Below are 24,405 nucleotides of genomic sequence, written 5' to 3' on the forward strand. Positions count from 1 at the left end.
TTTGATCTTCTTTCTCCCACTGAAAGCCTCTTCCCAACAAGTTCCCATCTCTTGTTTTGATGATTGATTTATTTATAGATAGGAGTGTTTTGTCTTTAGGTATGCATGTCAGAAAAGGGCATCATATCCCATGGGGCTACAGTTAGAGAAGTTTGTGAGCCACCCTATTGCTGCTGGGAATTGAACTCAGGACCCCTGGAAGAGTAGCCAGTGCTCTTAACTGCTAAGCCATCTCTCCACACCTCAGTATACCTTTTACCCCAATACTTCTTTCTTTCTTTCTTTCTTTCTTTCTTTCTTTCTTTCTTTCTTTCTTTCTCTCTCTCTCTCTCTCTCTCTCTCTCTCTCTCTCTCTCTCTCTCTCTCTTTCTTTCTTTCTTTCTTAATTTGGGTTTTGACATTTAAATTTATTGATGCTAAGTGACCTTAAGATATGGTTTATAAGTTTTTGGCCTTTTTGAAAGAACTGGCTAGCCCTGAAAATAGAGATTTTTTTCCTTTTGGTTTTCAAGACAGGATTTCTCTGTACCTTTGGAGCCTGTCCTGGAATTAACTCTTGTAGACCAGACTGACCTCGAACTCACAGAGATCCCTGTCTCTGCCTCCTGAGTACTGGGATTAAAGGCGTGCGCCACCACCACCCGTTCCAATACTACTTTCATGACTCCTTTTTGTGTGTGGCCTACTGAGTTTAAATACTGTTTGGTTTTATGTTCACGTGTATGTGTGCCTGAGCGCATGCTTATGTACCACATGTGTAGTGTAGTAGCCTGTGGGGGTTGGGAGGTGTTGGGTCTCCTGGAGCTGGAGTTATGAAGAACACTTTTGAGCTGTCTGTCAGTGCTGGGAACTGAACCAAGGTCATGTCTTCTGAAAGAGCAATGATTGTTGAGACCATCTGTAGTACCTCCTGAGTTTAATTACAAGTTTCTTGCTCAGTGTGGGTGGGAGGCTATTTTCTGGAGCAAGAGTAACTTATCCATAGCTACACTACTGAAGAAAATGACATTCCTCCCCAAGTAGCTGTTAATCGCCAGTAGTCCCAGAAGGAAGGGTGGGTCCTCAGGTGAAATGTTGATACCCAATATTGGGTAAGTCATGGATATGTAACCCCAGCTACAGTGACTTCATGGGTGTAATTGCTGTGTCATATCCAGAAGCCGCTTTTTTGCCGCATGACTATCTTCTGGCTCTTACATTCTTTTTGTTCCCTCTTCTTTGACGTTTCCTAGGCCTTGGAGCAGGTGATAAAGCCGTCCCATTTAAGGTCAAGTATTCTACCATTACTTAGTTTTGATGCTTTGACAGTTACTGGTTTCTGCATTAGCCATGGTGTTTTAGTTAGGGTTTCTTTTTTGTTTTTGTTTTTGTTTTTCGAGACAGGGTTTCTCTGTGGTTTTGGAGCCTGTCCTGGAACTAGCTCTTGTAGACCAGCAGGCTGGTCTCGAACTCACAGAGATTCGCCTGCCTCTGCCTCCCGAGTGCTGGGATTAAAGGCGTGCGCCACCATCACCCAGCTAGGTAGGGTTTCTATTTCTGTGAAGAAACAACATGACCATGGCAACTCTTATAAAGAAAAACATTTTTTTTTCAAAGGCAGGGTTTCTCTGTATAATAGCCCTGGCTATCCTGGAACTCACTTTGTAGACCAGGCTGGCCTCAAACTCACAGAGACCTGCCTGCCTCTGCCTCCCAAGTGTTGGGATTAAAGGTGTGCACCACCACCACCCAGCCAAAGGAAAACATTTCTTTGGGGCTGGCTTACAGTTCAGAGGTTTAATCTTTTGTCATGGTGGGAAGCATGGAGGCATGCAGGCAGACATGGTGCTGGGGAGGTACCTGAGAGTTCTACATTTGGATTTGCAGGCAACAGGAAGAGAGAGAGAGAGAGAGAGAGAGAGAGAGAGAGAGAGAGACAGACAGACAGACAGACAGACAGACAGACACTGGGATTGGCTTGAGCATCTAAAATCTCAAAGCCCACCCTAGTGACACACTTCCTCCAATAAGACCACACCCACTCTAACACCTCTTAATAGTGCCACTCCGTGTGGGCCAGTGGGAGCCATTTTCATTCAGACTTCTACCACGGGCTGTTGCTTTAAAAAGCTTCTCTCTCCTTTCTCTTCCTCTCTCTTCCCTGCTTTCTCTCTCTTGGTTTCTTTCTTTGTCTCCGGTACCCTAGGTTGGTCTTATATTTGTTCTGTTGTAGAGGCTAGTCTTGAACTCTTGATCCTCCTGTCTGTTTACAAGTATTGGAATTACATATGTGTACTACCATGCCCACTCGAGTTATTAACTTATAGTCTATGAATAACTTCAGATTTCCATATATTGTAAGTCAAATTTTATTGTAGAACCAAAAATTGTTAAAAATGGATTGTTTTTGCTGCCTTACTTTATGTGAGGAGAGTGTCCTAAGAGCCTCTGAGGTGGGTTTAGGCTCCTTTCGGCATGATTTTTACTTCAGAAGGCTTTTGTTTGCCAAGTGAGCAGGTTTCTGTTGTGAGGGTTTTCAAGAGCTCTGGAGAGGAAGGGATGAAGGCTCAGGAGCTCTGGAGTGAGGAGGAAACACTGAAAGACCAATATGGGAAACTAAGACTCGCCAGAGCCAAAAGGAGCCTGGGTGTGTGAGCCTAAGTGTGCTGTGTTCAGACACTGCGTGCGCTATTATTGGAGAGCTCTGCCTTGGAAACTTGGGCATCTCCTCTTGTATCACGTGTTACTATTTGAAGAGTAAGCACTACATAGGGTTAACTCCATGCAGGTATTCCAGGTCATTATCTCCTAACATAGAACATAGGGTTAACTCCAAGCAGGTATTCCAGGTCATCAACTCCTAACAGAACATAGGTTAACTCCATGCAGGTATTCCAGGTCATCAACTCCTAACAGAACATAGGTTAACTCCATGCAGGTATTCCAGGTCATCAACTCCTAACATAGAACATAGGGTTAACTCCATGCAGGTATTCCAGGTCATCAACTCCTAACAGAACATAGGGTTAACTCCAAGCAGGTATTCCAGGTCATCAACTCCTAACAGAACATAGGTTAACTCCATGCAGGTATTCCAGGTCATCAACTCCTAACATAGAACATAGGGTTAACTCCATGCAGGTATTCCAGGTCATCAACTCCTAACATAGAACATAGGGTTAACTCCATGCAGGTATTCCAGGTCATCAGCTCCTAACAGAACATAGGGTTAACTCCATGCAGGTATTCCAGGTCATCAACTCCTAACAGAACATAGGTTAACTCCATGCAGGTATTCCAGGTCACCAACTCCTAACAGAACAGTCCATTGGGAACTGCTGAGGTGATTGGTTCTCTGAGACTTGGAAGTGAGATCTGGCAGGCAAGGATAACAAGACTCTAGTGTATCTGAGTTTCCTGAGGCTATTGCTTCTGTATGGAAATGGGTAGCCTGTTCCTTTCTCTACAAATATTGCAACAACCACAGCAGAAAGAAATTGTATGGATGTGACCCAGAAAAATGAACTTTTAAGCTTTGCTTGATATAACACAGTGAATCGAGGCTCTTGGAATATATTTTTTAGCTCTAACAGTTATGTAAGCCTCTGTCCTGGTCACTTCAGGTTCATAAATACAAGTCCAAATTACAGACTAAGTAATAGCCAGTATGTGTGGTCGCAGTGTCTGTAGACTGCAATATATTTTTGCAAGTGGGAGGTCTAAATATGGCAAGGGCAAGGTTATTTATTCAGAATAGTTTATTTAAGAAAAAAAATGATTGTTCCGTGGCTTCATTTGCCCATCTCATCCCCTGTCTTAGCCTAAGACTTGCTGTGCTATGCCCTGGTTACAGGATCTCATGATCATTGTGTGTGTGTGTATTTTGTGTTCTGGGAATGGAACCTAGAGCCTTATCCATGGTGACCAAATGCCCTACCACTAAACCGGATCCCAGCTTCACATTATGATCTTGGGAGCCGTAGAGCTGATGTTTTCTTTGTCCCAGACAAGACATCTTTTTCTTTTCTTTGTTTGAGAAAGGTTCTCACTCTGTAGCTCTGAGTGGCCTGGAACTCACACTATGTAGACAAGAACTCAGAGATCCTTGAACTCAGAGATCCAGCTCTCTCTGCCATCAAAGTGCTGGGATTAAAGGTGGTTACTACCATCCCTGGCTTTCAGATACTTCTTTTCTAATGTATGTATCAATTGACATCTGTAAAATGCTTTCCTTTGGGTTTATTCATTTTTTTGTGTAAATGTATGCATATATGTGTAGAAGTATGGTGAGTTGCATGGGTGTGCCCGAAGAGGGTGTCAGAGATAGAACATGGATGCTGGAAACTGAACATCGGTCCTTTGGAAGAACACTCTGTAACAGGAGGAGTGGGCCTGCTTTTCATCCCAGCTAGCTTGGCTAGCTTACACCCAAAATAATCACACAGAAATTGTATTAATTAAATCACTGCCTGACCCATTATCTCTAGCCTCCTATTGGCTAACTCTCACATCTTGATCTAACCCATTTCTATTAATCTGTGTTTACCACGAGGTTGTGGTTTACCGGGAAAGATTCAGCGTATCTGACCTGGCAGCTTCATGGTGGTTCTCCATCTCCCTTCTTTCCAGCATTCAGTTCTGTCCACTCCGCCTACCTAAGTGCTACCCTATCAAAAGGCCAAGGCAGCTTCTTTATTCAACCAATGAAAGCAACACATAGAAAAACCTCCTATAACATTTCCCCTTTTTCTGTTTAAACAAAAAGAAAGGCTTTAACTTTAACATAGTCAAATTACATATAACAAAACAGTTATCAAGCAAGAATTACAGTTACAATATTTATATCTACTTTATCTTTTGTCATAACTAAAGAAAACTATATAAATTCTTCAACTCCATCAAAGACTCTAGAAGGATATAATATTACGTAAGTAAACAGGAAGTATGTTGTAAGCAGCTTCCAAAACTCTAGAAATGACAGAGACATCTCCCTGCCTGGACAGTCACCCAAAGTTATTCTGTACCGTTGGGGCATCCATCTTTAGCCTACAGGCCCATAGTATCCAGCAGACTTTCCCCATGAAGCAGGAAATTTCAAAGACAGTTCAGTCACTTTCTTCTGTGTCCTGCAGAATGTCTCACAGACTCTCATGAATCAGGAACACCAAAGGATCATCTCACCTTTAGATAAGTTCAGCAGTCATCTCTCTGTGGGTTCTTCATGTTCAGTTTATGCATCAGTCCAGGCAAGTGCAGTTTCTTGCCCAAATGGCTAACCAACTCCATAAGGAGCCTCTTTGATGCCCATCTTCCTCTTGAAGTAGCTTGGTGCTGCCAAGAGCAGATGTGTCTCATTGTCATGAAAAGCCCTAAGTTATTAAAAGCATTTTAAATGCCATATTCTGTAGTCTTTGAAAGATATAAAGAATGCCTATCTAACTGAAATATATCTCTATATATCTAGAAAATCTAACTAACATGACTACAAGCTTGACTATTATCGATGATTATCCATTAACCTATATTTCCTAATTATACATTTTTAAATAAACTACACAATCACAATACCTTAATCAAGAGCAGAAATATACATATAACAAAATTGACCTTAAATTTATATCAATAAAGTAAAATCCATACCAATGCAAATTATTCATATCTATATCATATCCCCCTTTAAATGTAAAAGAACATTTATAAACAATATTTGAAAATATGGGCATAGTTTTTTCTCTCCAAACTTCTTCCTATTGTATGGGGGCACTGTTAATCAGGTCTTTCATGGTGTATCCTATATGTTAGGTTCATCTTAGTCGGCAGTTGAGCAAAGTAAGTTTTTGAGGGTGTTTAGAGCAACCTTTCAGGAGGCAATCCACAGGTCCTCATCTTCTGTGAAAACAAAAGAACAACCTCTTTTCCAAAGCATCATATCCTTAGACCCAAATTCTGAAGTCATAATACCATTATAATATACATGCTGGTTTAGCTTAGCAGCTGATACAATGAAATGTCTCTCTGTACTTAGCTCCTTCACAATCAAAAAATTTAAAGAAAACACAATAATATATAGAATCCAGACTCTGTGAATTTTTCATTTTTACTCTCTCACACTCTTAGCCTCTGAGACATCTTTGCAGCACCCTGTGCTGGTTAGTATATTGTGAAGCATCATAAACTAAATAGTATAGTTGTGAAACAAATGAGAACCTGCTGCTCAGCTTTAAAAACATGTTATTATGTTATTGAAGCTGCTTCCTCAGTCATTCCTTCCTCTTTTCTAGAATTTTATGTTTTCATCCCTTTGTTTTGGTTTCGCTTTTAAAGTTCTTTAAAAATCCTTGGTACTTGTGTCTTTGGTGTTGTTACCTTAAAGAGAAATCTATTTGATTTTTAAAATAGGCACTAGGGTTGGGGAGTGTAACATGAGGGCCTGCTTGTTTGGGTGTCTGTCCTGCCCAGTTCCCGCAGTCGTTATGCCCCGGAGAAAATCACACAGAGGTCTATATTAATGATAAACTGATTGACCCATTAACTTAGGCTTCGTATTAGCTCTTATAATTTATATTAACCCATTATTCTTATCTATGTTAGCCACATGGCTTGGTACCTTTTTTGGCGGGGTAGGTCACATCTTCCTTCTTAAGTGTCTGGGCAGGACTGCAGGAAGAGCTTTCTCCTTCCTAGGATTCTCCTGTTCTCATTGCTCTGCTTCTACTTCCTGTCTGGTTGTCCCACCTATACTTCCTGCCTGGCTACTGGCCAATCAGCATTTATTGAAAACATAATTGACAGAATACAGAATTGTCCCTCATCACGGGAGTATGGTTTAGTGTGGAGCTCTTGCTTACCACACGTAAGGCTCTGGATTTAACTGAAAGAAGAGGCATGGGCATGATAATAGGAATGATTACAGAAATACATCTTGGATAGCTACTTTACAGGCTACCAGGATAACCAAAATGTTTTTCTTTGCCTAGGAGGGAAGCAAGACTTAATTTAGTACCACCTTGATTCTGATTCATGAGTGTGTGTTTTAACTGTATACAGATGCAGTGTGTGTGTGTGTGTGTGTGTAGGCAACCTTGGGTGTCATTCCTCAGGTACTATTCACCTATTTTTGGGGGGAGGGAATTAAGTAGGTAAAGCTGGCTGGCCAGCAAGTTTCAGGGATCCTGTTTCTCTGTCTCCCCAGAGCTGGGATTACAAGTGTGTATGACAGGCTTTTTATATAAAATTGAGTCGAAGTCCTCATGGTTGCAAGGCAGTGCTTTACTGACTGAACTATCTCCTAGCCTTCATTCATGACTTCTGTGCAATACTCCTCTTTATGATTGACATCTTTGTTCTCTATTCATTATGTGATTTGGATTATGTATAGAGAATATTTTAATTTTTTTTTCTTTACAGATGAACACAGGCTTCATAGCGGCAAACTCTGTCTGATTATCCTTACATGTATTGCAGAGGTAGGTCTTAATGGGACCTTTGGGTGTAAGTTGGTTTCTTCCAGAATGCTTTTTTCTGTCCACCTGCTCTTGTCGCATGACTCGAGGGTCCTTTGTGTTGTCCATCTCCTTCCTCCAGAATTGAGCTTTGGTAGCAGGGCCTTTGCTTTCATCACCACTGTGCTCTCCTTATCTGGCACACATAGACTCAATTAGCATTAGATGAATTAGTAGTGAACTTTGAGGTGCTGGGAAATGTAGCCTTTGGTAGAGTGCTTACCTAGTGTTTATGAAGCCCTGGCTTTGATTCCCAATACCACGTAAAAACATCCTGGCATGGCACAGCACTCTGGAGGTGGAGCCAGGAAGATTAGCATTTCAAGGCTTTCCTTGAGTGTAATAGTGAGTTCGAGGCCAGCCTGGGAATACATGAGACCCTATTTCAAACAAAACTAAACAGTACTGATATTGTAACTATGATAGTTGAGAATAGGATGGGTGGTTCTGGCTGGTTCTCCAGACATCCCCCTTTTTTAAAGACGGAGGGTCTGTTATAGTCCAGGCTGCTCTTGAACTTCCTAGTAGTTATGGATAACCTTGAACTTCTTATTCCTCTGAGTAGAATTACAGGCACACTGTGTCCCACCATACCTGGTTTTATGTAGTGCTGGGACTGAACCCAGGACTTTATGCATACTACACAGGACTATACTGAGCTATACCCATCTGTGTTTTGGTCCTTAGCAATTCTAACCAGGAGATTTAAGACTTTCTAGAAAGCCAACCTTTTCCCTTCGGAGCTGCCTGTGTTGTGTCTTTTGTGTTTAGTAAGTTTTAAAAGGAGCTAAAGTATCCTGGGGGTATAGGAGTACAAGAAAAACAGGAGAATGGTTACATTTTTGGTGGTGAACAAGAATTGATGCAAGAAGAGGTGTGTATGAGTTACTTTTCTCATTTTTGTGGCCTAATTCCAGATAAGTAGAATCTACATGTGGGCAAGATTGTTCAGTTGGTAAAGGCCCTGCTACCGAGCCTGATGACATGAGTTTGATCCTTCGGAGCCACATGATGGAAGAAGAGAGCTCACCAACTCTTGCAAACTGTTCTCTGACCTCCACATGCATACTGTGGTGGATGTGCGTGCTTACGCCCGCGCGCGCACACACATACACACACACACAAAATGTGATTTTAAAAAAGGAACTTGATCGGGAGGCAGAGACAGGCGGATCTCTGTGAGTTCGAGGCCAGCCTGGTCTACAAGAGCTAGTTCCAGGACAGGAACCAAAAGCTACGGAGAAACCCTGCCTCGAAAAATCCCAAAAAAAAAAAAAAAAAGGAACTTGAGACTTTCTTTTGGCTCCTAGTCTGAGGTGACCTAGTCTACCACAGCAGAGCAGACATGCCTGTGGGGACCTGTAGCAGCCTTTTCAGGGCACTGGTTAGGAAGCAGAAAGAGACAAACACTGGTGTCTATCAATTAGGCTTTCTCTTTTTTCTCCTCTTGTTCATGTTGAGTCCTTAGCCCATGGGGTAGTAGCAGACACATTTAGGGCGAGTCTTCAGTTTCTTAGTCTAACCTCTTGGAGGACACCCTTGTAGACACACACGAAGGATGGCTCATCAGTGATTTGAAAGCCAGTCAGCTCTGGAAAGGTCACTCTTTGTGAGAAGGCCTTTTGCCTGTCTTAGCTAGTGGTGACTCCCAGAGATGGTGGGACTTGAGCTAGATTAGAGCTAAATTTATAACTGCTGCCTCTCCTGTCAGAACTCCCTTCCCTCATTTGTTTTTTAAGACAGCAGCCAAAGTACTCCGCAGGGTGCAGTGGTCTCTCACACATTCACTTTCTACATTCTGTGGGAAGATGAGCTCTTCTCACAAGGCTAGGGGAGCTGGTGCGAGAAGAACTGCCTGTTAGCAGTGGGCCCCTATAACCGCTCTCACAGAAGTCCAGAGAAGACCCTTGAAGGAGTTGTTCTTCACAGATGTGACGGTCCCTGTAATTGGAGTCTGTAGGCATGTCAGATTTCAGGAAGATGTTGGGAGAGGGCCAGGGGATGCTTATTTCCAATCTTCTGTGAGAAGAGTTGATTTTTCCACCAGTCTTTAGAAGGCAGGGAGAGATGGGGTCTTGTCTGCTTCAGTGCTGCCAGCATAGCAGTTATTTCCTGCTGCGCTGAGCTCACTCTCAGCAGAGCACAGGCCTCCTCATTCCGGGAGCCTCATGTGGCGTCTGCACATGTATCCTCTGCCCCTGTGAGAGCCTCCAAGCTGTCACAAGCACAGCTGACTCCTTGGGCAGATGGGAAGGAAGTGAGACTAGGAAAACAGATTCCTCTCAAGCCCCTGGATTTTAATATTTTATTGTATTTAATTTTCCCATAGATCTTCCATCCACTAAAGACATACTGGGAAATTTTACTCAATTTCATGGCTTAAGTAAGGGGTTGATGTAAAGGCTCTAGGCTTATTACATTAACTCTCCAATGGATCCTGAAAGTAGTTTATAAAGGTCCAAGGATTTGGACTGAGAATGTAATTCAATTGGCCAAACACTTGCTTAGCATGACCAAATCTGGGGTTCAGTTTCTTCCTTTGCATAAACTGGTACGGCTATAATCTCAGCACTCAGAAGCAGAGGTAAAGACAGGAAGATTAGCGGCTATTCTTAGCTTCATAGGGAGTTGGAGGCCAGCCTAGGCTAGAGACCTTGTTTTGGGTTGGCGGGGAGAAAAGAGGGAGGATTTTGTATGGTAGATTACAAATGCATCCATTCATGTCTGCCTGCTTGCTTGCCTGCTTTCCTTTATTCCCACCTTCCTTTGTCTCTCCCTTCTGCTCCACCTCCGCACCATTTTTCCTTTTGTCTTTTAATTTTTTTTATTTATTTATGTGTGTGTATGTGTGCATATATGTACCTGTGTCTCTAGCCTTGCATATAGAGGTCAGAGAACAGTGTTGTGGATTACAAATACATGTGTTGGGCTGGAGAGATGGCTCAGTGGTTAAGAGCATTGCCTGCTCTTCCAAAGGTCCTGAGTTCAATTCCCAGCAACCACATGGTGGCTCACAACCATCTGTAGTGAGGTCTGGTGTCCTCTTCTGGTCTTCAGGCATACACACAGACAAAACATTGTATACATAATAAATAAATAAATAAATATTTAAAAAAAACAAAACAACAACAACAACAAACAAAAGCAAATACATGTGTTGTAGGGATCAATTTCCACCATGTGGGTTGCAAGGATCAAACTCAGTTGTAAAGTTTGGTGACAGATGTCTTTATCCACTGAGTATCTCACCAGCCCCTTTCCTTCTATCTTTCTTGTTCTCTCTCTATTGTATTTCTGTCTTTCCACAGGGTCTCATGCAGCCTAGATTGAGATTAAACTGGCTATATATATAGTTCAGGATGACTTAAATTTCTGATCCTCCTGTCTCCACTCCCAAGTGCTGAGTTATTACAGGCATGTGCCACCATGCCCAGCTGAGCTTCCTAAACACAGTTCTCAGATTGTACTTTTCTGTTTTTTTTTTTTTTTTGGTTTTTCGAGACAGGGTTTCTCTGTGGTTTTGGAGCCTGTCCTGGAACTAGCTCTTGTAGACCAGGATGGTCTCGAACTCACAGAGATCCGCCTGCCTCTGCCTCCCGAGTGCTGGGTTAAAGGCGTGTACTTTTCTGTTTTTATTAGGATCAGTATGCCAATGCGTTTTTACATGATGACAACATGAATTTTCGAGTAAACTTACACAGAATGGTAAGTGTGACTTATTTTTACTTCTTATTTTTAATGGAAAAGTTTTTGTGTGTTGGCTGAGTTAGGATGAATCTTAAGAACAAGCGTAGCTGGATAATTGTGCCTAAAGGGCTCAGATCACAATTGCTTTTCCGCAGTTCCATGTCTGTCTCTTTTTTTTTTTTTTTCCTGTCATAGAACTGTTTCTTGCTCATCTGAGGGTAGAAAAATCAAAACTAGCTGGACAGTAGTGGTGCCTTTAATCCCAGCACTCGGGAGGTAGAGGCTAATGGATCTATAAATTTGAGGCTAGCCTGGATTACAGAGTTGAGTTCCAGGACAGCTGGGGCTACATAGAGAAACTTTGTGTCTAAAAACCACCCCCCCCAAAAAAAAAGAAGAAAAGGAAAAAAAAGAGAGAAAAAGAACAATTTACAACCAAACAGCTACTATAGTAATACTGGAGTATATAACAACAGACTTTTAGAACATATCCAAGTCTAAGCCTTTTCTTTTCAAAAGGTAGTATTTATTTAATTTTTCATTATTTTAAAAATTACACTTAGTGTATGTGTGTGCATGTATGTGCGCATGTGTGTGTATATGTGACTCTGCCTCTGCATGTGGCACAGTGCAAGTTTCGATATTATTAGAGAACAGACTGCAGGAGTGGAGTTAATTCTTGCCCTGTATCACATGGGTCCCAGAACTTGAACTTAGGTTGTCAGGCTTGGTAGCAAGTGCCTTAAATTGCTGAGCCATCTTTATAAGCCATTGCTCCCCCTCGACACTGAGTCTTTTGTAGCCTAAACTAGCGTCAGCCACACTGTGTAGCCTAAGGTGGCCTTGAACTCCTGAGTCTCCTGCTTTGATCTCCTTCATGCTAGAATTACAGGTGTCCACCTCCATGCTCAGCTATATAGTATGGTTTTATTAAATAAGACAATGACCTTTAATTTATTCATGTGAGAGGTGGAGAAAATGGAATATGGAAGATAAAGATCAAGCTGGAAGTGTGTTAAAAAGTATCACAGCATGGTTTAGATTTGAACCTTAGCCTCCTCTCCCATAACTGCTACGGCTACCATCCTGTCCTTCTCTCTCTCTCTCTCTGTCTGTCTTTCTCTCTCTGTCTCTCTCTCTTTCTCTCTTTTTTTTTTTTTGAGACAGGGTCTTGCTGTAGTTTTAGAGCCTATCCTGGAACTAGCTCTTGTAGACCAGGCTGGCCCCGAACTCACAGAGATACTTCTGCCTCTGCCTGCTGAGTGCTGGGATTAAAGGCATGCACCACCACTGCCCAGCTCTCTCCTTTTTTTTTTTTTTTTTTTTTTTTTTTTGGATTTTTCGAGACAGGGTTTCTCCGTAGCTTTTGGTTCCTGTCCTGGAACTAGCTCTTGTAGACCAGGCTGGCCTTGAACTCACAGAGATCCGCCTGCCTCTGCCTCCCGAGTGCTGGGATTAAAGGCTCTCCTTCTCTTTTTATTTATTTAGTTTTTACTTTTAAAATTTATCCTATGTGTATGGGTGTTTTGCTTACATGTATGTCTGTGTACCACTTATGTGCCAAGTACCTGAAGGCCAGAAGAGGATGTCAGATCCCTAGGAACTGGAGTTACAGATAGTTGTGAACTGCCATGTGGGTGCTGGGAATTTAACCAGGTCCTCTGGGAGAGCAGCCAGTGCTCTCAACTGCTGAGCCATTTCTCCAGACTGTAATCAGAAGTTTGTCTCCCATCTGCCAGTTCCCAAATAAGCACTCACAAGCTTAATATTACTTACAGATACTTGGCCAATGGCTCAGGCTTATTACTAGCTAGATTACATTTAAATTAACCCATTTCTATTCATCTAAGTATTGCCACATGGCTGGGAGATTCCCAGTCTGCTGGCATGTTCCTTGGGTGACTGGATGGTGTTTCTCAGACTCTGCCTTTCTTCTCCTATATCTCTGCTTGGATTTTCACCTGGCTGTATCCTGCCTTGCCATATGCCAAACACACTTCATCTCTCAACCAATGAGAGCAACACCTTTTCATAGCATACAGAAATACACCCCACAGCATTTCCCCCTTTCTGTCTAATCAAAAATGAAGGTTTTAACTTTAACATAGTAAAATTATATATGACGAACAGTTATCAAACAAGAATTACAGTTACAATATTTAGTCTATATGTATTTGACAAAATTAAATGCTCCATTATCTATCCTGTCTTTGTGAATCTAAAGTTTCATATCTAATTTGTCTTTTATTATAACTAAGGAAAACTATAACTATCTAGTCTTCAACTCCATCAAAGACCCCAGAAGGATATAATATTATCTGAGTAAACAAGAAGTGCACTACAAGCAACTTCCAAAACTCTAGAAGTGGCAGAGATATCTGACTGCCTCGACAGTCACCCAAAGTTCTTTTGTAACATTGGGGCATCCATCTTCAGCCTGCAGGCCTAGGGTGTCTGGCAGACTTTTCAGTGAAGCAGGAAATTTGAAGGACTGTTTCTTCTATTTTGGCAAAGTTCATCAGTTGCTTTCCTCTGTGTCCTGCGGAATGTCTGGTAGTTTCTTTTGTGAAGCAGGAACTCTGAACGACCATTCTTCCTTGTTTTGGCAAAATTTAGCAGTCACTTTTCTGTGGGTTCTGCATGTCCAGTTCATGTAGCATACTGTCAAGCAGTCCAGGCAAGAGCAGTTTCTTGCCCAAATGGCTGGTCTTGCTATGTTGAAAGCAAGCTCCATAATGAGTTTGATTCCCATCACTGTCTTTGAAATAACTGGTGCTGCCAGGAGCAGATATGTCTCATTGCTGAGAAAAGTCTAAGTTCTTAAAACATTTTAAATGTCATATTCTGTAGGTCTTTGAAGTGTTTGAAGATTACCTATCTAATTGAAATATATCTTTGTATACCTAAAAAAACTAATATGGCTATAAGATTGACAATTATATATGACTATTAATTTGTATTTTTAACTATAAATTACATTTTAAAATGATCTTCATAAACATAATACCTTAAACAAGAGTAGAAATACACATACAGTATAACAAAATTGACTTTAAATTTATATCAGTAAACAAAATCCATATCAATGTAAATTATTTTGAGATTAATAGTTGTCTTTTTATCCTATATTCCCCTAAATATAACAAACATCAATAACCCACAAAATAACCAAATACCATCCATATCCACCAACTCTTGGGAGTGTTGACATTGTTTTCTCCAAACTGCTTCCTGCTGTCCGTGAATGAAGGGTACCTGAGAAAATCTGAGATAATGGCCAAATCCTGGTAAGACCATCTATAACCTTTGTTGATAGATATCACCTATCAAGGTTCAGGAGGTCTTCCCTGATCAAAACTGTTCCATCTTAAGCTGGAACGAATTCATAGCCTCTTGTTTCCTGTGGAAACAAAAGCAAGACTGTGTCTCTAAAGCAATCGTCTTTTAAGTTCCATTTTCCAAATATAGTTTTAATTTTTATTTTAAAGTTAAGGTACTTTTAAAATATCTAGGTTGGTATATATTGCTTTTTCTCTTTCAGTCAGTCTCATGTCTCCCAGCAGCTGTCTCTTGCCTATCAGCCATCAAAAAATTCAAAATCAACATAATAGCATACACGATCCAGACTCCCTATGTATTTCCCATCTCTGGGTGGCTTTTTTAAAAATTATTTTATTTCTCTCTTTAAAGACTTACTATAATGCCTGATGGTGGTGGTGCACACCTTTAATCCCAGCACTCAGGAGGCAGAGGCAGGTGGATCTCTGTGAGTTTGAGGCCAGACTAGTCTACAGAGCAAATTTCAGGACTGGCTGGAAAAAAAAAGCTATAGAGAATCCCTGTCTCAAAAAAACAACAAATAGACTTTATTATATTCTTTTTGAAAACTATTTATTCCTTTCTATTAACTGTCACTACCCTTTTATTTCTTTCGTAAGCCTATGCACATTGTAAAACACACTGGAACCTGTTTAGAGGTTTTTCCATATGGACCTCTTTCACTGTGTATCTTTTAGCCTTTTTGACCTTTAAACTGCTAAGCAACATGGACCTCTGCTCTCAGCTTTGGTGACTGTTTCTGCCTGCTTTTTGGTTTGTGAAAATCTAGGCTAAAGCTCATAGCCCAGTCAAAGGTTCTTGACCAAGAACTGCATTAAACCTTTCCTAGAGTCCGAGAATACTGATGCTTGCACTGTGGCAGGCATTTTTACTTAGTTTTTGTTCCCACTTAATGTATTAGCTGTTCAAGGGCTCACTGTTCTGCAGAAACTCTTTTTTTTTCCTCTTTTTTTTTTATTTTTAAATATTTATTTATTTATTAAGTATATAATATTCTGTCTGTATGCCTGAAGGCCAGAAGAGGGCGCCAGACCTCTTTACAGATGGTTGTGAGCCACCATGTGGTTGCTGGGAATTGAACTCAGGACCTTTGGAAGAGCAGGCAATGCTCTTAACCACTGAGCCATCTCTCCAGCCCTCTGCAGAAACTCTTAAAGGAGCTGTTTGCTTTTTTTTTTTTTTTTAAAGCTTTCTCAGGCCCTGTGGAAATTTGAGAGCCTCACATTGGTATACCATTTATAACCAGAGGTTTCTCTCTCACTCACCAGTTCCTAAATAACCACTCAGAGGCTTAATATTATTTACAGATGCTTAGCTGATGGCTCAGACTTATTATTAACTAGCTCTTACATTTAAATTTCTATTAATCTAATTATTGCACTGTGGTTGCAGTCTGCTAGTATGTTGTTCCTTGGGTGGCTGGTCTCTCAGACCCCGCCTTTCTTCTCCTGTATCTCTGCTTGGATTTCCCACCTAGTTCTAACATGTCTTGCCGTAGGCCAAAGCAGCTTTATTTATCAACCAATGAGAGCAACACATTATCACAGTGTCAAAGACATCCCACAGCGCCAGGCCCAACCTCCTCTTATGTGTGCACCTAGTCTTCAGAGGATAACCTTAGGTACTGTTCCGTAGGCACTGTTTTTGAGATAGATCTTTCATTGGTTTGGAGCTTGCCAAATAGGCTAGGCTGGCTAGCTAGGGAATTCAAGAAATCTGCCTAACTCTGACACCCCTACCCTTAGGGTTTTACGTGAATGCCACTGTGCCTGGTTTTGTGTGACTTCTGGGGGTTGAACTTGGACTGCTTTTACCAGCTGAAGATCTTCCCAGCCGTTCCTCTTCTTTTCCTTAATTGTATTCATTCCTGTAGAAGAGTACCAGTGTACCTTCTTTGTTGTAAAAAAATGCCATGTGTGCAGTTCAGATAATTTGCAAATAACATTTGTCCTGTTGTAGGTGCACCAGTACCCTTTAGGACAGACTATTTATTTGTCTTGCTGGAAACTGTTTATTTGTTTATTTATTGGTTTTATGAAATAGGGTTTCTCTGTTTAGCCCTGACTGTCCTGGAACTCACTCTCTGTAGACCATGCTGGCCTTGAACTTACAGAGATCCACCTGCCTCTGTCTCCTGAGTGCTGGGATCAAAGGCGTATGCCAGCATGCCTGCCTTTTTTTAAAAATTTACTTATTCTCATTTTATTTGCATTGGTTTTTTTTCCTGCATGTATGTCTGTGTGAGGGTACCAGATCCCCTGGAACTGGAGTTATAGAAAGTTGTAAGCTGACATGTGAGTGATGGGAATTGAACTTGGATCCTTTGGAAGAGCAGCCAGTGCTCGTAAGTGCTGAGCCATCTCTCCAGCCTCTGTAAATTGTATTTTTGTCACAGGCCTTCATTGATCACTCAGAAACACTTCCCTGTTCTTCCCCTGCTTACCCCTGCCACTAGAAAGAGCAAGACAAGATAGACTCTGAGAGTAAATCTCTGAAGTAGAGATTGTATTTGTGTGAGAAACAGGAGAACTGGATTTCAGTTCAAGTGTCTGCTAAATCTCTTCCTCTTCTTTTTGTGTGTTTTTGAAGCCTATGAGACACAGGAAGAAGGCGGCTGACAAGAACCTTCCTTGCCGTCCCCTGGTGTGTGCAGTCCTGGGTGAGTTTCATCAGAAGGGCAACTTTCTGAGGCACTGGTAGCTTTTCATGATTAAGATTTTGGATGATGTGCCTCTTTCTTTCTCAGCATAGTTACCTACAAAGTTTTCTTTATTGTGTATACTGTAAATCAGCCTTAATGACTAGAGTGCGCAGTGAAAGCACGCTGCTGCTCAGGAAGGAAGGGAGGAAGGAGGGAGGGAGGGTGGGAAGGAGGAAGGGAGGAAAGAAGAAAGGAAGGAAAAAGGAAGGAAGGAAGGAAGAAAGGAAAAGGGAAGGAAGGAAGAAGGAAGGAAGGAAAGAAGGAAGAAAGAAGGAAGGAAGAAGGAAGAAAGAAGGAAGGAAGAAATAAAAAACTTTTCTGGGGCAAAAATGAGTATGTCTTACTTGTCACCAAGATTTCAAATTCTTACTTCTTTTTAAGGGGCTACAATGATGTGTCAGGCCAGAAGGTTTAAAATTTGAGGTTCAGACATGGAAAACTTCCCTTGAGTAAATGTAGTTGAGCTGGGACTCACAGAGCTGTATCTTGGGTCCTTCTGGCTGTTCACAAATATGCATTTTTCTTAGAGGACTTAGTGAGACTCTGCATCTCATTTTCACTTGGATGTTCAACTTGGTTCCTGAGTCTCCCCAGTTCAGAAACAGAGGGAAGACTACATAATACGCTCTACTGACTAAGAGCTGAATCAGCCCCACCATTTCGTCTTTGCTTGCTTCGTTGCTCTAGTCTCAGACTTCCCTCTAGCGTTTGTGTTTAGGCTATGGTATGAGATATGTGTACAGTGAAATTTCCCTTGTATCTAAATTTACTGGCAGGTCCTTCTAGAAACAGGAGAGTGAGATGTTCAGTTGTAAACTTACAAGAGAGTGAGCCTTTCTGATGAAGCTTAGTGCGTGAAGCATTTTACTTGTTAATTTCAAAAGGGCAAATGTTAAAATGTGGCATAGAAAGTAAATTGGATTCATGCAGATAGATGTTGGCAGGGGAGGTCACTCAGCATGAAGGTGGGGAGTGTTGAGAAGCCACCCCCCAGTTCAAAGGCAAGAAGCGAGTCTCCTTGTGACTGATGTTATTTTTCTCCATTCCCTGTTTAGACCTCATGGTGGAGTTCATTGTAACACACATGATGAAGGAGTTCCCTATGGATCTCTATGTGTAAGTGCCATGGTCCTTTTTATATGTGCAGATTTATTGTAAAGAATCAAGTGATAGAAAATTTATGGTCTGTTTTACTTCAAGAGCAGCAGGTCTGAGAGATGGCTCAGTGGTTAAGAGTGCATACTGCCCTTCCAGAGACCCTGAGTTCAATTCCCAGCATCCATTTGGTATGGCTCATAATAGCCTATAATTCCAGTTGGAGGCTTTCTGACGCCCCTAGCTTCTGTGGGAACTCATACTCATGTGCATATACCTGCATGTGATTGAACATAAAACATATCATGTTATTTGTTTATTTTGTTTTGTTTTGTTTTGTGAGACAGGGTTTCTCTGTGTTAATAGTCCTAGCTGTCCTGAGACAGCTTGTAGACAGGCTGGCCTGGAACTCACAGAGATCTGCCTGCCTCTGCCTCTTGAGTGCTAGGATTAAAGGCATGCGCCACCATCACCTAATGTATAAAACAATTATTTTAAGGGAGGAAATCAAGGGGCTGAAGAGATGGCTTAGTGGTTAAAGAGCACTGGTTGTTCTTCTAGAGGATACAAGTTCAGTTCCCATCACTCACATGCAGCTCACAACTGTCTGTAACTCCCAATTCCAGGAATCTGATACCTTCACAGCAACACATAAAGTTAATTAAATTATTTTTCTTTAAAAAAGAATCTTTTACAAAGGAAACAAAGGAAACATTTGAGTGTGAAGAAATATCAAGAATCATTGTTAGTCTTTGGAAGGGAAAAAGTATAGATTATTATTTGGGTTCTTCATATCTCTTCTTTCTTCCTTTCTTCCTTTCTTTCTTTCTTTCTTTCTTTCTTTCTTTCTTTCTTTCTTTCTTTCTTTCTTTCTTTCTTTCTTTCTTCCTTCCTTCCTTCCTTCCTTCCTTCCTTCCTTCCTTCCTTCCTTCCTTCCTTCCTTCCTTTCTTTATTGTTTTTTTTTGTTTGTTTTGTTCTTTGAGAAAGGGTTTCTCTGTGTAGCTCTGACTGTCCTGGAACTCGCTCTGCAGACCAGGCTAGACTCGAATTCACAGAATCTCCCTGCCTCTGCCTCCAGGATGCCGGGATCAAAGGTGTGCTCTGCTACCCCCAGGCTCATTATCACTTTAAGGTCCCTGCATGGAGATCTGGAGAGATGACTGGAAGTTGATCACAGGAGTCTCTGTTACATTCTAAAGATATGTAAACCTGGCATGTCATGTCATTTTCTCATAGATACTTAGAGGGTAGGTAGAGGTCAAGAGAGACCTTTTTGCTCCGTTCTTAGCACATATTGTCTTCATTATGGACAATGCTGAACTCTTAAAGGAGATCTGACTGTTGTTTACTTGAGGACATGAGAGGCTACTGAAAGTCAATTTTCATGATGTTTAGGTAGGCCATTTAATTTTCTATTTTCCCGGCTGTTTTATCTTTTCAGTTTTTTTCAACACTTCTGAACAACTATGCCACATTAATGTCATTCCAGATGTGCCTACTTTTATTTCTCTCCCCCCCCACACTTTTTTCGAGACAGGGTTTCTCTGTGTAGCTTTGGAGCCTGTCCTAGAACTCGCTCTATAGACCAGGCTGGTCTCAAACTCAGAGATCTGCCTGTCTCTACCTCTGCATGCTGGGATAAAAGGCGTGCGCCACCACTGCGTGGCTACTTTTCTTTCTTTAGAAGCAGCTCAGGACGGCATATTGGTGCAGGCCTATAATCCTTGCACTTGGGGGATGGAGGCAGAAGGATAACAAGTTCAAGGTCATTCTTAGCTACATACCTTTTTGAGGCAAAGCTGAGGTATTTGAGCTCTGCACACACACCACACACACACACACTCCTCACTCAAGTCTGACAACAGAATTAATACCTTTCTTTTTCCTTCTGACAGTGCTGTTGGTATGCTAATTTGGCAAACTTTATCCCAGTGTCGGATGTAGATAAGCACAGGACTTTACACAAACCAGACCACCACATTTTCAGATTGCTTACAGATTGTGTATGTCTTGGTTTCCTGGGTCTAGTGTAATAATATAAATTTTATCTTTTGATTGCCATATTTTTGGGTGTTTAGAAATCTGATGCTTGACTTTAATTTAAAGACCAATAAAACTACTTTCCAAACTACTTAGCAGATGAATTTCTGCTTATTTTAGATAGAGTTTGTGTACACTAGTGTAAACAGAAGTTTCTGTCCTGCCCAGTCTCGCAGCCATTCAGCCCCAAATAAACATAAAGAGGCTTATATTAACTATAAACTGTTAGGCCATTTGCTCAGGCTTACTACTAAATAGTTGTTATGACTTAAATTCATCCATGATTCTTGTCTGTTTAGCCGTGTGGCTTGGCACCTTTTGTCCATGTGGCATTCTTATCTTGCTTCCTCTGCATATGGCTGGTGACTGACTCTCTGCCTTTCCCATGTAGCTAGAGGAGGCGGCGGGCTGCGTTCCTGCTGCCGGGCTCCTGGCTGCCTGGCTAGCTTATGCCCCGAAATAACAACACACAAATTGTATTCTTTTAAACACTCCTTGGCCTGTTAGTTCTAGCTTCTTATCGACTAATTCTCACATTTTGATTAACCCATTTCTAATAATCTGTGTAGCACCACGAGGTGGTGGCTTACCGGGAAAGATTCAGCATGTCTGACCTGGCGGCTGGCTCCATTGCGTCTGACCTCATTTCCCTTCTTCCCAGCATTCTATTCTGTCTACTCCACCCACCTATGTTCTGACCTATCAGGCCAAGCAGTTTCTTTATTAATTAACCAATGAAAGCAACAGATAGACATATGACCTTCCCACATCTTTCCTCTTTCCAAAATTCTCCTAGTGTGGTCCTTTGCCTATACTTAGTACTTATACTACTGGCCAATCAGCATTTTATTAAACCAATACGAGTGACAGATCTTTACAGTGTACAAGAGCATTATCCCAAAGCAAGCTAGTACCTTAGGGATTAGATATGTTTTTGCTATAAACTTTCTTTTTTTTTTTTTTTTTTGGTTTTTCGAGTCAGGGTTTCTCTGTAGCTTTGGTGCCTGTCCTGGAACTAGCTCTTGTAGACCAGACTGGCCTCGAACTCACAGAGATCCGCCTGCCTCTGCCTCCCGAGTGCTGGGATTAAAGGCGTGCGCCACCACCGCCCGGCTGGTTTGGTTTTTCGAGACAGGGTTTCTCTGTGGCTTTAGAGCCTGTCCTGGAACTAGCTCTGTAGACCAGGCTGGTCTCGAACTCACAGAGATCTGCCTGCCTCTGCCTCCCGAGTGCTGGGATTAAAGGCGTGCACCACCATCGTCTGGCTTGCTATAAACTTTCTGACTTGTTTCTCCTTTTCTTTCCTCCTTTATTTGTTTTTATTTTATTTATTATAATTATTGTTTTGTTTTCTTAAGATAGAGTTTTACTATATAGCTCTGGCTGTCCTGAAACTCACTATGTAGACCTGACTGGCTTTGAACTCACAGAGATCTGCCTGCCTCTTCCTCCAAGTGCTGGGATTTAAGGCATGGGCCACAATACCCAATTCTATTTATTTTTCTTTATGCTCATCAACTTGTGTGTGTTTGTGTATACATGTGCTACATCAGGGTAGAGGACAACTTGGCAGAGTTGGTTGGCTCCTTCCACCATATAGGTCCCTGGAATTGAACCCAGGTTGTCAGGCTTGGTGGCAAGTGCCTTAACCTCTGAGCCATCTCTCTAGCCCCCAACCTATTATTAACTTGGGTTGTTGTTTTGAGACAGGGTCTTGTTGTTTAGCTCAAGATAACCTGGAATTTGCTATGCAAACCAGGCTAGTCTCGAACTTAGAATCCTCCTGCTTCAGCCTTTAAGTACTGGGATAACAGGTGTGTATCACCAATTCCAGATATGTCCTAAATTAAAATATACTATTTAGCTGGGCTGTGGTAGTGCACACTTTAAATCCCAGCACTCGGGAGGCAGACGCAGGTGGATTTCTGTGAGTTTGAGTCCAGCCTGGTCTACAGAGTGAGTTCCAGGGCAAGCCAGAACTACACAAAGAAACCCTGCTTTGAAAAACAAAACACTGTGTGTGTGTGTGTGTTAGAGAGAGAGATAAATGTACCATTTACTTTGTGTTATAAATCAATGTAGTTTGAATTTCTCATAACTAAGGGAACTGAGGCTTAGTGCTTTTCTCAGGGTTATTCTTTTTTTTTTTTTTTTTTTTTTTTTTGGTTTTTTCGAGACAGGGTTTCTCTGTGGTTTTGGAGCCTGTCCTGGAACTAGCTTTTGTAGACCAGGCTGGTCTCGAACTCACAGAGATCCGCCTACCTCTGCCTCCCGAGTGCTGGGATTAAAGGCGTGCGCCACCACCGCCCGGCTCAGGGTTATTCTTAAACCATCCTTTACACTCGTGGATCCAGTTTTATTTTCTTCGTTTTGTTTGTTTTTAAGATGAATCTCATGTAGCCCAGGATGGCCTTGAGCCCCATGTCAATAAGAATGACTTTAACTTCTTATCCTCCTGCTTCTATTTCCTAAGTACTGTGATTGCAAGTGCACTCCATCATCCTAGACCAAAACTTTTTTCTTTTTTTTTTCTTTGTGTAGCCCAGGAAGTCATTCTGTAGACCAGGTCAACCTCAAAAGCAGAGATCCGCCTGCCTCTGCCATTCCAAAGCTGAGACTAAAGGTGTGTGCCACCAGACCTGGCTCCAAAGTTTTTACCATAAATCTTGGGCTGTCATTGTCCTTCATATATGTATTATCTATTAGTGTACCAAAGTACTCCAGAACCTAGTAGTTTAATATTCATAATTTCACAATTTCTGTAGTTTAGCAGTCTATGAAAAGTTCAACTGGATATTTTTAGTATAAGACCTCTCATGGGTCTACAGTTTGTTTATTTTTGACTGATTCTCATATATCCCAGGCTGGCATTTGCTGCGGAGCTAAGGATGACCTTGAGCTTCTGATCCTTTAGCTTCTGTTTGCTGAAAGCTAGGATTATAAGTGTGTGCTACCAGGCTTGGTTTTATGTGGTTCTGGGCATGAGCCCAGGGCGTACAGGCAAGCCCTCTACCACCTGAGCACACCCCTGCCCTGACCTGGAACTTGCTGGGTAGCCTGTGTGTCTCAGTTTGCCTCAGGTGCATTAGGCTCAGAAGCCTGTGGAAAAAAGTGTTAGTTGGGACTGAAGGCCGGTGAAGTTCTTGTGGGGTTAGAGAACTTGCTTCCATGTTTACTTAATAGTTACTGGTAAGCCTTGTTTATTTGTTTTCTAAATTATTGTGTGTGTGTGTGTGTGTGTGTGTGTGAGTAAGTGTGAAGTCAGAGGACAATTTGCAGCATTCAGTTCTTTCCTTCTACCATGTGGATTCTAAGGGATCAAACTTAGGTTCTTGTGCTTGGTGGCAGGCATCTTTACTTGCTGAGCCATCTTGGTGGCACAAACCTCGCCTCTTCACCTGGTTCTCTTTATAGGTTGTTGGATATGGAATTTAGCTTTCTTCAAAGCAAGTAATTCAAGCCGGGCAGTGGTGGCGTACGCCTTTAATCCCAGCACTCGGGAGGCAGAGGCAGGCGGATCTCTGTGAGTTCGAGGCCAGCCTGGTCTACAAGAGCTAGTTCCAGGACAGGCTCCAAAAGCTATGGAGAAACCCTGTCTCAAAAAAACAAAACAAACAAACAAACAAAAAAAGCAAGTAATTCAGCAGAGAAAGGAATGTAGAGCTCAAGATGGAAGGTGCAGCATCTCTTATAATTGAATACCAAGTATTCCGCATTTCTTTTGGTCACATTGATATAACGTGGGAAGAATTGTGCAAGAGTGGTGTTGTTTGATTGTGTTTCTTCCAAATCATATTTTGGAAACTCCATTGTAGCCGCGTATGGGGGATGTGGTCTGATGAGAGGTATCTGGATCATAAGGGCGCTCCTGAGTGGATCGGTGTCACCTGAAAAAGGACTAGAGGTTGTGAGTTCACTTTCATCTTCTCTTCTTTCCCGCCTTCAGCCCTTTGTGTATATTTGTGTACACAGCTGTGCAAAGCTTATTACCCTTGTTTCTTCTGTCTTCTGTTATGAATGATGCATAGAAGATTCTCCCTTCCTAGATGCTAGCACCTTTC

General features: G+C 41.7%; 1 protein-coding gene across 1 annotated transcript in view; it reads left to right on the top strand.

Annotated features, from left to right (window-relative positions):
- Positions 1–24,405, top strand: part of Armh3 (armadillo like helical domain containing 3) — a 200,564-nt gene that overhangs the window by 54,558 nt on the left and 121,601 nt on the right. The window contains exons 16-19 of the mRNA XM_057779848.1: positions 7,387–7,445; positions 11,121–11,186; positions 17,097–17,166; positions 18,264–18,324. Of these exons, the coding sequence (XP_057635831.1) occupies positions 7,387–7,445; positions 11,121–11,186; positions 17,097–17,166; positions 18,264–18,324 (256 nt within the window). The remainder of the gene's footprint in view (positions 1–7,386; positions 7,446–11,120; positions 11,187–17,096; positions 17,167–18,263; positions 18,325–24,405) is intronic.

The sequence above is a fragment of the Chionomys nivalis genome, chromosome 8, assembly GCF_950005125.1.
Source record: "Chionomys nivalis chromosome 8, mChiNiv1.1, whole genome shotgun sequence".
In the NCBI taxonomy this organism is placed as follows: domain Eukaryota; kingdom Metazoa; phylum Chordata; class Mammalia; order Rodentia; family Cricetidae; genus Chionomys; species Chionomys nivalis.